The sequence below is a fragment of the Pundamilia nyererei genome, unplaced genomic scaffold, assembly GCF_000239375.1.
Source record: "Pundamilia nyererei isolate P.nyererei 1_Seehausen unplaced genomic scaffold, PunNye1.0 scaffold00002, whole genome shotgun sequence".
NCBI lineage: Eukaryota > Metazoa > Chordata > Actinopteri > Cichliformes > Cichlidae > Pundamilia > Pundamilia nyererei.
In genome coordinates, this window is record NW_005187403.1 from 6,481,489 (window position 1) to 6,495,397 (window position 13,909).

Sequence of the window (13,909 nt, forward strand, 5' to 3'; positions counted from 1 at the left end):
GCCCTTTGGGATATGGTGAAACAGAGGATTTGCATTTAGGACGTGCAGCCAACAAATCTTCAGCAGCTGTGCGATGCTGACACGTCAATACGGACCAAAATCTCTGCTGTTAAATGTTAAGTTTTTCCAGCACCTCAATGAATCTGTGACACTACAAATTAAAGCAGCTCTGAAAGTAGAAAGGAGCAAGGAGGAACTAATGAAGCACCCGGTGCCCTGTAGTATACAGATGAGGACTGCAACTAATATTTCTTTTCTGTACAGATTAAATGACAGCGGTGTGTGGAGCCCATGCCATACTAGATTTTATGGGGCCAATTCTAAAGGAAGTTGAAACAAAATGTATACCATCAACTAAAGTGAGATTGATGAGGGAGGACTCATCACACTTCCAGGTATAACTGTTAGCAATTATGTTACTAATACATGTAGATTTGTCACATCTTTATACCTCATAAAGTCTCCAAATCATGCAGAGATTATAAATGCAAACTAGGGTCAGGAAGCTACAGTCTAACATGCTCGTGGCTAACCACAAAAATGCTACAAAACTAGTTGACCCAAGGCTAGTCGCATATTATTTCGTAAAAGGAAAAAAACTGACGAGTGAGTATTTGAGCTTCGTGTCATGTCATGCCTGTCTGAACCAGCAATGTATACCAGAGGACTGCTTACTGTTGTGTAGAAGAAAAATGCTGTTATCAGATACACTGCACAGATCTGTCAATGGGCAGTTCTGAAGAACTGGAGGCAGTTGGCTCTGTTAACAGTCAACTGTTTTCTCTTTTTTCGCTGCTCTCCTTAAGATTAAACTGTGATGAGTTTTGTTGTAGTACCAGTTCTTTTTTTAAAATACGTCTCATGAGACGCATACAGCAACCACTGATCAATGTCACCGCAAACCACTAATGTACATATACTTTGGTCCATGTTAAACTACTACAGTCAGGCCATATGTTGATGTCTTATCAACAAATGAAGTATATACACTTCATTTGGTACACATAATATTTCAATCCTACAAATCTGTGTAGTTAATCCCTTTTTCCCCCCATTTGAGATACAGTAGTAGCTAAAAGTAGTTAAAACTCCCACTGTGAGTACGTTTTGCATGGTTGCCTGTACTGTAACTGCATTTTGCATTGTCTTTACACTTTAACTCACCTCACACAGCAAACTATGCACACGCCCTATGACAGGAACAGTGTTCAGTAGTAAACGACGTGCATGTAAACTTCATCCTACTCCCTTTTGAACATGTAAATTGTGTGGTATATAGAATTATTCACGTCACCTCCATTTTTATATGTATATATATATATATATATATATATATATTTATTTTATTTTATTTTATTTTTCAGGTTTTAATGTCCACATTCAGGATTCACCTCTTACTCCACTGTTTATAATCTGCTTCCTCTCAGCCACAAAGGCATCATAACACACTCAAGTGCACTGAGTCATGTTTACATCTATGTTTTGAGGGGTCTGATTCAAAGAGCAGACAGATGCTAAGTAGGCTGTATTTATTCAAGTAGTCTTCTGTGACACAGCTTTCTTTTTTCTCCACTGCACTGCATGAATTTAAGAGCTGCACTTGCTGCCTCATATGTCCAAACCGTAAATACAAATATTCAACATAAGGCTGTTATATTTATGCAAGATTTTTTTCTTAAATCGTTAAGACATTTGATGTATCAAATTGAATAATTAATTTGATATAACAGACGAGATGCAAAGACCCTCTTGAGGAGGCCCCCTAACGTTTTTCGGGATGCAGCTTCTTAAGTGGAAGTCCTGAAAACTTGTTCCACCTCTGACCTCTCATAGAGGTGTCACAGAGACCGTTTGATCCGTCTCTTACCCAGCAAAAGGAGTTTATATTCCCGTCGGGATTCCCTCTTGTCCCGGCGGAGCTGCCTCTCAATCTCATCGTTGATCCTCCGAGCCTCTTTGGCCTCCGGGCTGAGGCAGCATGCCCCCACGGAGCTCAAAATCATTCCTGGTTACAACTTCACCTTCCAAGGTAAACACACATACATACTGTTTGTTCATACAGCGAACACTCCCCCCTTCCCTTCCTCGGTGTATCCTCGAGTCACAACACACAATGATTAAAGCCCACGGTAACTCTTTACTACAAGCTCCAGCAACTACGCCTCCCCCCTCCCGGAGCTGGAAACAGAAGCGTTTAGCAAATTTAAGGAAGTAAAGCAGCTGTTCTCGAGGCTGTTACCTTCTTCCTCTCCAGTAAAAGGGGAAATTAACTTTGTGCAATAAGTTGAGCAGACTGTAACGGCGACTGTGATAGCTGACGCTCCGGGCGTGGTGGACTGAATATGGCGGAGTTTTGACTTCAAGGCGCAACAAAATGACACAAAGATGATATCAATTTTTAAAAAAAGTGGTTAAGAAGACCTACTCGGTAAATAAGATCCTGCAACCTTCTATCGCGTTATCCTCCTCTGCCTGAAGACTCCTTTATCCCGTCTCCCCCCCAACTCTATCCACAGTGAAAACCAACGGCGCGCCATGTGACAGAGGGCTGTGCCGTGATGGGAAGCCGTGTGGGCTTTCACTATTACATTATAGGAGCAGATTTCCGGTGTTAACCAGCGAACTACGGATGCATGTGAGAGAGCAACTGGCTGACACACTTCACCATGTCCGTAAACCAATTACATGTACTACAAAGACAGCAGCGCAGTATTGCTCCGCTGAAATAAAAACAAATAGACACACACTTACACTTTGTGGGCTGTGACACAGACTTTATTTACTAAACACCTGCAAGTACTACACAGAAAAATCACCACTCCTGGACTCACAAATCCCTTGACATCAAACTGCAAAGAAAAGAGGGGGGGGAAAGTATCTTAAGAAATCAATTCACAGAACTCTAAAAATCCTTCTCCAAAAATTAAAATAAAAAATAAAAAATAAAAAATGCAAGAATAAAATGGATCCAACTGATCAGCTCTTAAGGTTGGAAGATTTCAGCGAGTCCATCCCTGTGAGTGGTAGAAAAGAAATAATGGACAACTAAAGATGACCAAATCTGTCTTTTTTTGTTGTTCTTGTTGTTTTTTGGCCCCAAAGTATTAAGTAATCTGGGCCGTTCTAAACACTCATAAAATTACTGGTTTTTTATGTAAATATATACACACTTTATACAGCTTTTTGCCTTTCAAAGAAAGACGATTACACACAAAAAAAAAAAATCTTAAAACTTTCTTTATGCATACCGCACTGGCACAAGTATCCCGACTTAAAAAAAAAAAAAAAGAAAAGATATTTTGGGAAATAGGTTTTATTTATTTCCTGCCTGATAAAATATGAAGCTAGCACCATCACGGATTAGAAAGTACACCCACAGTACAATTATAAACTGAAAGGTTTCTAAAATAGGCACCGATGGGTTACAAGCAGATATTATTTGTGCTGAGAGGAAGGCCAAAAGTACATTTTAGCTTCTTTCTGTACAACATAAACAACAACAAGATACAGCATGTTCATCTGTGGACTGATGGGTGGAATTTCTGCTGCATGCATTCACTTTTGTGCTAGAGTAAGCCAACAGGCTGTGGTGCTAGCTTCATACTGACCCTCCAGACATGAGGCTGGCATCTCAATTCTTCTCTGCTTTCTACTTTAGCGTAATAGACATAAATAAATTCATTTCCCAAACAATCTCACTGAACCCCATCATTCAAAAAAGAAAAAGAAAGAAAGCACTTCATTACTTCATTTAACAGTGAGAAAAAAGGTGTTGGAGGTCGTGTAAAAACTGAAGTTTATTCAAAAGGCTTTGAACCATTCCAACACCATGCATCTTCATTTGGAAAGTGTGCTTAAAACTTTAAGGGAAAGAAAAAAAAATAAATCAAACAAACATAATGATTCAAACAAAACTATTACATTCTGCATGCTGTACTGAAATAAAAGAAACAAGGGCCAGAGGTTGGCTCTCACAACACCGAAAGTCATCACACAGATGGGTTTACTCCAGTGACGGCACAAGAATCTCTTAAAAGTAATCACACCAGCACAGAAAAACTTGTTGACTGCTGTTTGACAGCTTAAGATTTGTCAAAATAAAAACTGCAACACAGCTAGGCGGTGTAGTGTGTGTGTGTGTTTGTGTGGAAGGGGCATGTCTACCCAAAGCAGAGGAATGTAGGCTCTGAATAGCAGGAACAAACAGTATGGCAGCATGGCTTCACTCTTCTGCTTCTTCTCTTTTCTTCCTAGAAGAACCGACCTGAGTACTGCCTCACGCTGAAATAAAAGACAGATAAAAGGTAAGGACGAAACATCAGAAATATTTATGTTAACAGAAACATGGCACGGGTTAAGAAGTTGTAAATCCAGATGTGGAAAAATTGTTAAGCATTTTCCACATGAAGCACATTTGTAAGTTAAAAAAAAGTAACGCAAGGTCAAAGCTGGAAATAAATTCTGTCTGCAAGAAGCGACCCGACCAACTGGTGAGACCAGCTTAGCCATTTAGTGGTGAGAGGGAACACAGTGAAATGAAAAGCTCCACAAGATGAAACACTGTTTTCATCATTCATTAATCAGCCAGACGATCTTAACGCAGACCGTAAAAAGTTACAAAATAGTATAAAATAGTCCAGATCCAAGGTCGTCTTTAAAGCTTCCCCCACCCAAAGCCAGTTTCCATCAAACTTACACTGCAGAATTATTTCATCATCAATTACCCAAAAGAGTTGCACAATTTCCGTTAATAAACTGCTTAATCTAGTGATCTTATTAGCTTTCATTTCAGATTTTTCTGGAGAAACTGTGAGTCAAAGTTGACCGATTAAAAGTAAAAAAAATAAATATATACAATTATTTCCATTTGGGTGAGCATGAGCACACAGGTCAGCACAGAAAGGCCTCACTGCTCTGTGGTGTTGATACTGTCCTGGGGAAAATCAGAGGAGTGCGTGCCTGTTCTGCAGCAAGTACTGGGCATTCTGGATCTGGTCCTGTGTCCCTGTGATGGTGATGATGCGGTCCTCAGAGCCCTCTAGTGGTTCATCAATCTTGATGGATGCCCCAGACTCATGGCGGATCTGCTTGATCCTCTGACCGCCTTTACCAATGATGGAGCCTGCCAGCTGCACAACAACCGTAAAGGAGAGTTTAAAAAAAACATACATGAAGGAGTGGCATCTCTTTTCTTGTCATTGCTCACTTTAGCTTACATCTTTTGGGATGGTGACTTGTGTTGTGATGACTGGACCTCCGATATCACTGTACGAGCCTCTGCCGCCTAGGAGGAGTTAAAACCACATAAGGTGGAAGAGGGAAAAAGCCATCTTTAACTAAAGCATGCCAGAAGATGCAACAATCCCTATAGGTTAGGAAACAAAACGCTGGGATAGTAACGATCGATCCCAACTCACCAGACTGAAAGTGATCCCAGGAAGAACTGTTGTCTTTGAAAACATCAAAAAGAAAACAAAGAAAGGAAAAAAATGAAAATGCACCCCAGAACAAAGGAAAGAGAAAAGTGATAGTAAAGAATGTAGCCAGAATGTTCCAGACTTGAGCTGCAGTTCAATTATTGAATCAACGGATTCATTTATCAGTAAAAATAAATGATTTAAATGAAACTCACTGTTTTTAAACTGGTAGACATTGCATGGTTTCATCTTTTCCTTACACAGTAGTATATTCAATAAATAATGAACTTAACTGTTAAACACATTAAGTCAAAGCTGAACTGATAATGGCAGTGTGTTAGAAAACCTGTGAGCTAGTCTATACTCACTGATCAGGCATAACATCATGACCACTGGGGTGACAGAGATAACACTGATCATCTTTTCATCATGACACCTGTTAGTGGATGGGATCTCATAGGGAGCAAGTGACGATTTTATCCTCAAAGTTGATGAGAAGAAAGTCATGGACAAGTGCAAGGATTTGAGCAAGTTTTACAAGTGCCAAACTGTGAATGCAAGACAACTGGGTCAGTGTGTCTCCAAAACTGCAGCTCTTGAGGAGTCTTCCCAGTCTGTAGTGGTCAGTATCTGCGAAAAGTGGTCCAAGGAAGGAACAGCAGTGAACCAGTGACAGGGTCATGGGAGGCCAAGGCTCACTGACGCACGTGAGGAGCGAAGGCTGACACGTGTAGTGCGATTTAACAGACAAGCTACTGTAGCTCAAATTGACCACAAGGTCAATGCTGGTTCTGATAGAAAGGTGTCAGAATACACAGTGCATTGCAGTTTGTTGCTTAAGGGGCTGCATAGCCACAGACCAGTCAGGGTGAACGGAGCAATAGAAAAAGGTGACCTGGTCTAACCAATGTTACTTTGACACGTGCCACCTACCTCAGCATTGTTTCCTCCAAATGACCCACTTCTCAATCCATGTGAGCATCTGTGGGATGTGTTGGACAAACAGGCCTGATCCATGGAGGCCCCACCCCACAACTTACAGGACCTACAGGATCTTTTGCTGACAATTGGTGCCAGATACCACAGCACATGGGTTTAGTTGAGTCCATGCCTTGATGGGTCAGAGATGTTTTGACAGCAAAGGGTGGACCGACACAATACTAGGCAGGTGGTCATAATGTTATGCCTGATCGGTGGAGTTGCCCCATGCCTTGCAGCATTGTGGTGTTCCTATAAAACCTCTCAAAAATAAAAGATGAAATTATGAGAATAAAGTCCAAGAAGCCCTGATTTTCCTTTGCTGAACTTGAATTTTTCCAGGAGATTAATAAAGAAGAACACTCACCATATCCACCTCCACTCTGCATTTCAGGATCAATTGATGGGGGAAAAAATATATATAATATAAGTTTGAATGTCACAGTAAAGACGAAGCTCTCAGAACCTGGAGTAAACTAAATGCTCACTATCCATTCTACATTAAACTACAAACAACTCGTGTACACTCATGCAGACTAAGAACAATCTGATGTTCACCAAGGTGAAGGGGAGTACTCATCCCACAGTATTAAGCACATCCATTTCAAAGCTTTAAAAAAAATCACACTGAACTTTATAAGAACACCATGTTGTTGGCTAGAAATTTGATCCGAGGGTGAAATAACTCTGGGCCCCTTCATGTGATGATTTGCCTTTCTGAAATTATTCATTTGAATAAAGTTGACCAACAGAAAGGCACATGTTGAAGACCTTTAAAGTACTCGTTAGTAAAGTACTCAGCTTTACCTTCCTAGATCACCACAGAGACTTTCAGTCGTTCATATATTTGAAGCACATAAAAGCATCATCAGTTTGAGTTCACAATACTGCCAAGAACAGCTGCAGCTTTTGTGGGGAAGTTCAAGAAAAACCCAATTTTGACTACGCTGCCTCTTACACAGGAGGCTTTTCAGCTGCTCAGCTCACACATGTCTGATAGAACAGATATGCTTCTATTTTAATCAGCCTGTACGAGTCCTCGTAGACTCCATACGTGCCCCAAAACACATTTACACTTTCCAGGATTCGGTTCTGCTGGTTTGTGCAGTGACTCGGCTGGAAGTTGTCAGTGACTTGTGCTGCTAAACACAAACGATGCATTGCTGATCACGCTACAACTTCCCTGTAGACAATTTAGGCCTTTTCTGCATTTATTTCTTTATTTTAAATAAACCACTTAAATGGCTCAGAAACAAGGACACCAATTCAATTTAAGGTGGGAACACGTGTGAATATATAGTCGGGGCAATAATTATTTCATCCTCCATTTACTACTTCAAAAGAAATGAGCATTACCGTTAACATTCAAAATTAGGTGTACCCATCCTTTTAAAGGAAGATATAAATATAGTTCATATACGGTGATGCACTGTGAGGGATAACCAGCTGCCTCTCCAGTTAGTTCCAGTAAAGCCTATTTTACAGTAATATGGCTGTCAAGTACACAAACTATCTGCTTGCATACAGGCCTAAAAAAAAAAAAAAAAAAAAAAAAGGCCTTTTGAACATCTGAACAGTTCAATGTCAACTGGAAGCTGTCACTGTAGTTTTGATTACTTTTTCCAGCATTTGTCTGTAGCTCTTTTACTGTAAACCTTTCTTTGTATTAAAGTGCACCTTAAAAGCTTAGCCATGGGTAAGATCTGTCAAGTAGCAAATTGGCTGCAAGTCCCACATCTATTACACCGATTGCATTTAATTTATATGTGACGATGTTTACTTGTTAACTCAGATGAGTAGAGCGGTGACAAGCGTTAATGCAAAAAATAATCAGTTGATGCTTTCACTCCTGAAATTCTTGTTTCACAAAGAAAAAGAAATAATATTATACTTTACATGATAAACGTCAGTTTTTGCTCTTTTCTTAGACACTTTAAAATCACTTTAAAGGATTAACTGACATCTCTTGATGCCTATGTGATGAAATTAATGCTTTTGTATTACTATTAAAACATTTTTTTGCAGCTTTAAACCTACAGGGAAACAGTTTAGGACTCGCTTTGGCTTCTGCTCATTTGCTAGCCTGGTGGATCTCCGGACTACGTACTCAGCTGCTCTGTGGTAACCACGGAGACAACAGTTGCCTGGCAACAACAGGCCTACATCAGTGTGCATACATAGTGGGGGGAGAAAAAAAAAGCAGCTTGGTGTTGAAGCCACTGCGCTTGTACGAAAGTGAGAAAAAGAAATTCCAATCATATGATCTAAAGCAGGATTCACAAACACAAACTACACAGAAGCAGGAAGCGACACATACGGATTAGCATTACAGAAGCACTAGTAAACACACTCACCATGCTGTCATAACGGTCTCCTCTGCCTCTTCTGTCACTACAGACAAAAAGGTAAATGTTAACACAGTTCCTCCAACATAGGGGACACGTGTGACAGGGCAAGCAGACTCCACTGATGACCTCTGATCAGGTCTGAACTATGGCTTCACCTCCTGACGAACTTTCAATGTCTTCTGCTTTTAAGACAAATTATTTTGTATTGACAATCCTACTCACCTTGGTCTGTCATCCATGCTACCATGATAGCTGCCATGTGAAAACCTGTCACCTCTGTGGATAATAACAGACAAGGAAAAAGAAGTTGGTGAAACACTATATATGCCTATACACAAACATACACATAATACGCATAAATTAACAGGAATCTAATAGTGCTTTTTAGATCCAAACTTTATTGGAGAAATAAGATCGTTTTACAAAGAGTAGGAAAAAAATGCCTATAGCTAATTTTCACCTTCATTTTAATAACACTTAGGGTGGGTGAATGCTGACTAGGCTCATCACCTCTGCTGATTTGAATTTGGACTGAACTTTGGCTGCATTTGTGGTGTTGGAGCCATTTGCAGCACTGACATAATATGGGCTGGTGTGCAAGAAGTGAGTGCTCCTGTTTTTTATAGTATTTAAGTTTTATGTATGTGCACCCAGATGGATGGATGCAACCTATCAACAATAGCCCTAGTTGCCAATTTAGCACTCCTCCCTCTAGTCCAAATACATTCACGTTTGGCTAACCATATGGCAACGGCCGACCAGGGGCTTTAAAATGGGAGTTAAAACACCAATGGGTAATGGGCATTATCTATGGCCATCTTTTATATAGTAAGTATAAAAACAGTTCAGATGTGAAAGCACTGCCCTTACCCTCCTCTTGGTGGTGGTGGCGGGGGCAGAGGCAGATTACGAGCACGACTTCCCCCTCGTCCTCTGCTCAGTGGTGGCGGAGGCCCTCGTCTGGGACTCATGTCATCATAATCCCTTCTGGAGGGAGGCATGGGCCTGCTGCCACGAACGGGAGGCATGCGCTCAAAACCGCCACGAACACGAATGGGGAAGCCACCAATTGGTCGTCTGCCCCTCTCTTCAAATAACATAGTAAAGCCACCGTAGTCGTACGTCTCATCATAGAAGTTAGGGTCATAAGGCTGGGCGCGACCTTTGATCGGTGCCTGCAAGGGGAAGGAAAAGAAAATTAAATAGATAATTTATTATTCTTACTGTGAGACATGAACCGCATAATTATAAAGCATGTTAACCCCTTTAACAGATCTCAATGATGTAATCGCACCTCTGACACCAGCTCCAATATAACTTTTATACATTCAACGACGCGCTCTGGCTTTCCTCCAACTAAGACGACTCTGTCTGTCGAGTGTGGACAGCACTCCTGGAACAACTTGATGGTGGTCTGGGTGTTCTGATGCACAAGAACAAAAAGTGTTAGTCTTCTTTCCAGTCTATCAATTTCATCTGTGACCAATTTGCCATTAAAGCTGGTCTAAAGACCAGTTTTGCTAGTGTCATAAATACACATATGAGCTGCGTAGCTAACAATGGCTCGGATAATTGCCCATCTCAATCAAAACGTGTACACTGACAGCTGTCCGGACATATGGAAGATGATGATCTCGATGGGCAGATCAGGTGAATTTAATTGAGGTATAATTAGTTGTTTTTTTTTTTATTCTTACGAGCCAAATTTTGATCACATATACCACATTATCTGATTACAGCTGCAAATAAGTTATATCTGTAATACTCAAAGTATAAACAAGTTATAAAACGTTTGGGAAATACAGATACAACAATAAGGTGGCACAAATAAGTCCTAATAAATCCTAATATATTTCAGATACAATATGCATTAACAATTACAACCTTAATAATTATTCTACAGTCCAGCTTTTGGGGCAGAGCATCGTGAGGATCCTGCTAATCTGGACTCTCTTACCTCTCTTAGCTCCTTTATCTTGGCACCTTTCACTCCGATGATGCCCCCTGCCAAGCTCTGATGGATCAGCAGCCGAAGCTCACAGTCAAAATCAATCCCACTGTAATGTTGGTACTAAAGAAACACGGCACAAGATCAACAATGTCAGCAGGGTCAGAATATCTGCCTATAGTTTATTACTAAAGTATTTGGGCAGTAACTTATATGCTGCCAATGTGGCAAAAAACTGCTAAACCTGCTTATAACCGCTAAACATGCAGTGGACTCCAAGCCTTAAATGACCCATGCACACATCTGCATGGGTCACAATCTGGCATTTGGCAAGTTTCAAGATTAGAAAATGTGATGCTAAATTTCTATTTCATTGTGGAGCATTATTGAACAAAGCAATGATTAATAGGTTTTATGCATTTCAAAATTCACATCAGTGCAGTGTACATTCATATATTTGGACAGTAACTTAATTTTCATCATTTTTGTCCCTCTATGCTACCACATCAGTCTGAAATGGCACATACAGTTGCAGTGGAGCCTTTCAGCTTTTTTAAAGCCTCCAACAAAAATAACTTAAGGAGTCAAAGAAAATTATTTTAAGGGGTTTATTATCTGTTAAGCAATAGCAACCACTTCTATGCATGGAATTTTATAATCCCAAATAAAATGAGGTTTTTTATTGTCAAAAATTATTTGAAAGCAACGACTGGCTAGAACGATGCCTCCTTTGTGATGTTTTGTCTTTGCAGCATCACAGTCGGTGAAATCAGGTGAGCCATTTAGACACTGCAGCAGATTCTTCCTCCTGATCTTCAAACTGTTCAGAGTGCTCATACATTAAGTTTTGGGTCATTGTCCACTTGTACTGGCTTGACAACTTTGTTGCATTTCGCTGAATCTTAGTATTGCTCTGTAGACTTTCAGAGAAATATAGTATTGTTCTGAAACTGAATATGCCTTTCATCAGTTTTGGTACATTCATTAGAATGTACACAAACAATCGGTCTACTCCTAATCTTCCCGTTTTTCTGATGTATTTGGTTTGTTTGGGCAAAGCAAACCCATGGCCTGTATTTATATTAACTTCTCCTTTGACCGTCTGCTTTAGGCTCACAAAGCTTTCAAATGCGATCACCTCCAGTCTTTTTAACCTGCTTAATTTATAAAGAAATATAAGCGTGCACTTCAACTGCATCGTGATTGTTTCATTTCAAACCGATTTCAAATCTGTTACTTAAGCATAAACAGTCATTTGAATCAATCCAATGTGGTTTTGTAAATTCTCTCCCCATCAGTATTAACAAGTATGATAATAACTGTTACAAACCACTTTTAGAAAAGATATTTAGAGAAGATTTAAAGCAGCTCACATGCTCACAGCTCACATAAAGACTTTAAGACAGGGCAAGAGGAACTCTCAATAAATCACGATAGCATTTACCAAAGACAAAAAACTACAGTGACACATACTAAGATCATTAATAAGCATAATTCAACAAAAAAGAAACTAGAACCATTATATCTGTGAGTAGTCTAGCGATAAGCTAATTAAGCATGGTCAAATGACTGGAATGACAACCAGGAAGTGGTTATGACAAAGACCCAGTGAGTCTCAGTAAAGCTAATGAAAATTTTGTTGTGTAAGCACATAACTACTGCTATTGCACAGCATCACTGGTGGGACATATGGCTGCGTGTAGGGCTGCAAAAATTCAGAATATATCAGGAACTACCTGCTGTGGCGACCCCTTGTGAATATGGAAGCAGATAAAAGTAGCTTACTATTATTATTAGCATTTTATCAATGCATGCTGGGTGCAGCTGGATACAATGTACCAGCTCTGTGTTATATTAACTTAAAGCATGAAAGGTCAGGAATAAAAGAAATAAGATCTTCCAGTCAGATTCAGCTGTGATTTTTCTTTTTTGCAACATATAAACATATCTCATAAACAGATACCATCAACCTTTCTGCTCTTTGTTTATATGCACAATTATTATGACAGCTTACCTCTTCAAGAGTCGGTATGATTTTCAACAGAATCTCTCCAATAGTGTCGATACTGGCATTCACACTCAGGATCCTGTCAGGAACCATTTTAGCCAAAAGGAAGCAAGGCGTTACAAGAAGAACAAGAGAGAAGGACAGAAAGCAAAACCTGATAAAAAAATAAATAAACGAATAAAGAAGAAGCAGTCCAGCAAACATTTATGAACACACTTACGAAAGGTTTAAAAACTAAAAAAAGGAAAAAATAAGACTGCTAAATGCTACACAAAAAAATAAGAATTCTTCATAACTTTTCCCCAACACTACACTGACTAAATAAGCAGCTGACATGCACTGATTATAATATTATTTTTAAAGACAAGCTTGGGGAGGATGGGCGGTTTCAGAGCGGCTCAAATTAATGTGATTGCGGCCACACAGAGTTGGGAAAGAGGGGTTTAAAAAGAGAGAGAGAGAGAGAGAGAGAGATCTTCTATAACCATCCCACCACCAAGTTGGGGAAAAGGAAGGTAATAACTTAACACATTATCTTGTATTGACAACTGCGCCACCAGCACACCTTCTCTTTGTGACCAGGAGTTGGGAAAGAGGGTGGGGAACAGGTGGGGAGGAGAGGGGCTTGGGGCTGAGGTGAGGAGAGGACGAGGTGGGTAGTAGAGAACAGCAACAGAGCAGAGGGGTTTAGACTGGGAAAAGAAATGTGAGTGGTTGCCAACTACTCTGTGGCACAGAACAGGAACGGGGGTGGGAGGGTTATGAAAGGTTTGGGCAGGCAGCGCTGATCTGATGTGGCCTGAGAGGAATTTAACACAAGGGGATGCAGCACCATGAAATAAAAAGAAACAACAATAATGAGTGACAGACACGAAGACGGAGCCTCCGGACAAGAGCCAGTGCGCTCTCTCATGGACAGTGATGCTGAGAGTGGGGGTGGGAAGCGAGAGGGCCAGGTGAGCCACAGAGGAGGAGGACAGAGTGAGATAAAGATGTCTGCTCTCCACAAGATTTATGGTAAAATTAAACATCACAGAAAGGAAATTTAAAAAAAAATACATATAAATAAACAGCATCTGACCGCTGCGTTGCTAATTATGTAAAACACCAACTACTTGGTAGTGGGCTGTCAGTGATTCTCTGCATGGACAATAAACTGTAATAACAAAAGGTCCAACTCAATGGAGAGGCTGAAAATGGACAGGAAAAA

At 40.2% G+C, this 13,909-nt stretch overlaps 2 protein-coding genes across 5 annotated transcripts in view; both read right to left on the minus strand.

Annotated features, from left to right (window-relative positions):
• LOC102211711 (guanine nucleotide-binding protein G(q) subunit alpha-like) overlaps positions 1–2,589 on the minus strand; it is a 14,423-nt gene extending 11,834 nt beyond the window's left edge. The window contains exons 1-2 of one of the 2 annotated variants that reach the window (XM_005720301.2): positions 2,426–2,589; positions 1,868–2,021 (exon numbers count right to left, since the gene is read on the minus strand). In XM_005720301.2, the coding sequence (XP_005720358.1) occupies positions 1,868–2,003 (136 nt within the window). In that variant the 5' untranslated portion in view covers positions 2,004–2,021; positions 2,426–2,589. The other variant, XM_005720302.1, reaches the window with a different exon arrangement.
• A 167-nt stretch (positions 2,590–2,756) lies between these two features.
• hnrpkl (heterogeneous nuclear ribonucleoprotein K, like) overlaps positions 2,757–13,909 on the minus strand; it is a 15,529-nt gene continuing 4,376 nt past the window's right edge. For 2 of the 3 annotated variants that reach the window (XM_013909536.1, XM_005720300.2), the window contains exons 6-16: positions 12,706–12,778; positions 10,701–10,814; positions 10,038–10,166; positions 9,614–9,918; positions 8,966–9,019; positions 8,750–8,786; positions 6,763–6,778; positions 5,418–5,450; positions 5,217–5,284; positions 4,960–5,129; positions 2,757–4,281 (exon numbers count right to left, since the gene is read on the minus strand). In XM_013909536.1, coding sequence (XP_013764990.1) covers positions 4,251–4,281; positions 4,960–5,129; positions 5,217–5,284; positions 5,418–5,450; positions 6,763–6,778; positions 8,750–8,786; positions 8,966–9,019; positions 9,614–9,918; positions 10,038–10,166; positions 10,701–10,814; positions 12,706–12,778 — 1,030 coding nt within the window. In that variant the 3' untranslated portion in view covers positions 2,757–4,250. The remainder of the gene's footprint in view (positions 4,282–4,959; positions 5,130–5,216; positions 5,285–5,417; positions 5,451–6,762; positions 6,779–8,749; positions 8,787–8,965; positions 9,020–9,613; positions 9,919–10,037; positions 10,167–10,700; positions 10,815–12,705; positions 12,779–13,909) is intronic. The other variant, XM_013909538.1, reaches the window with a different exon arrangement.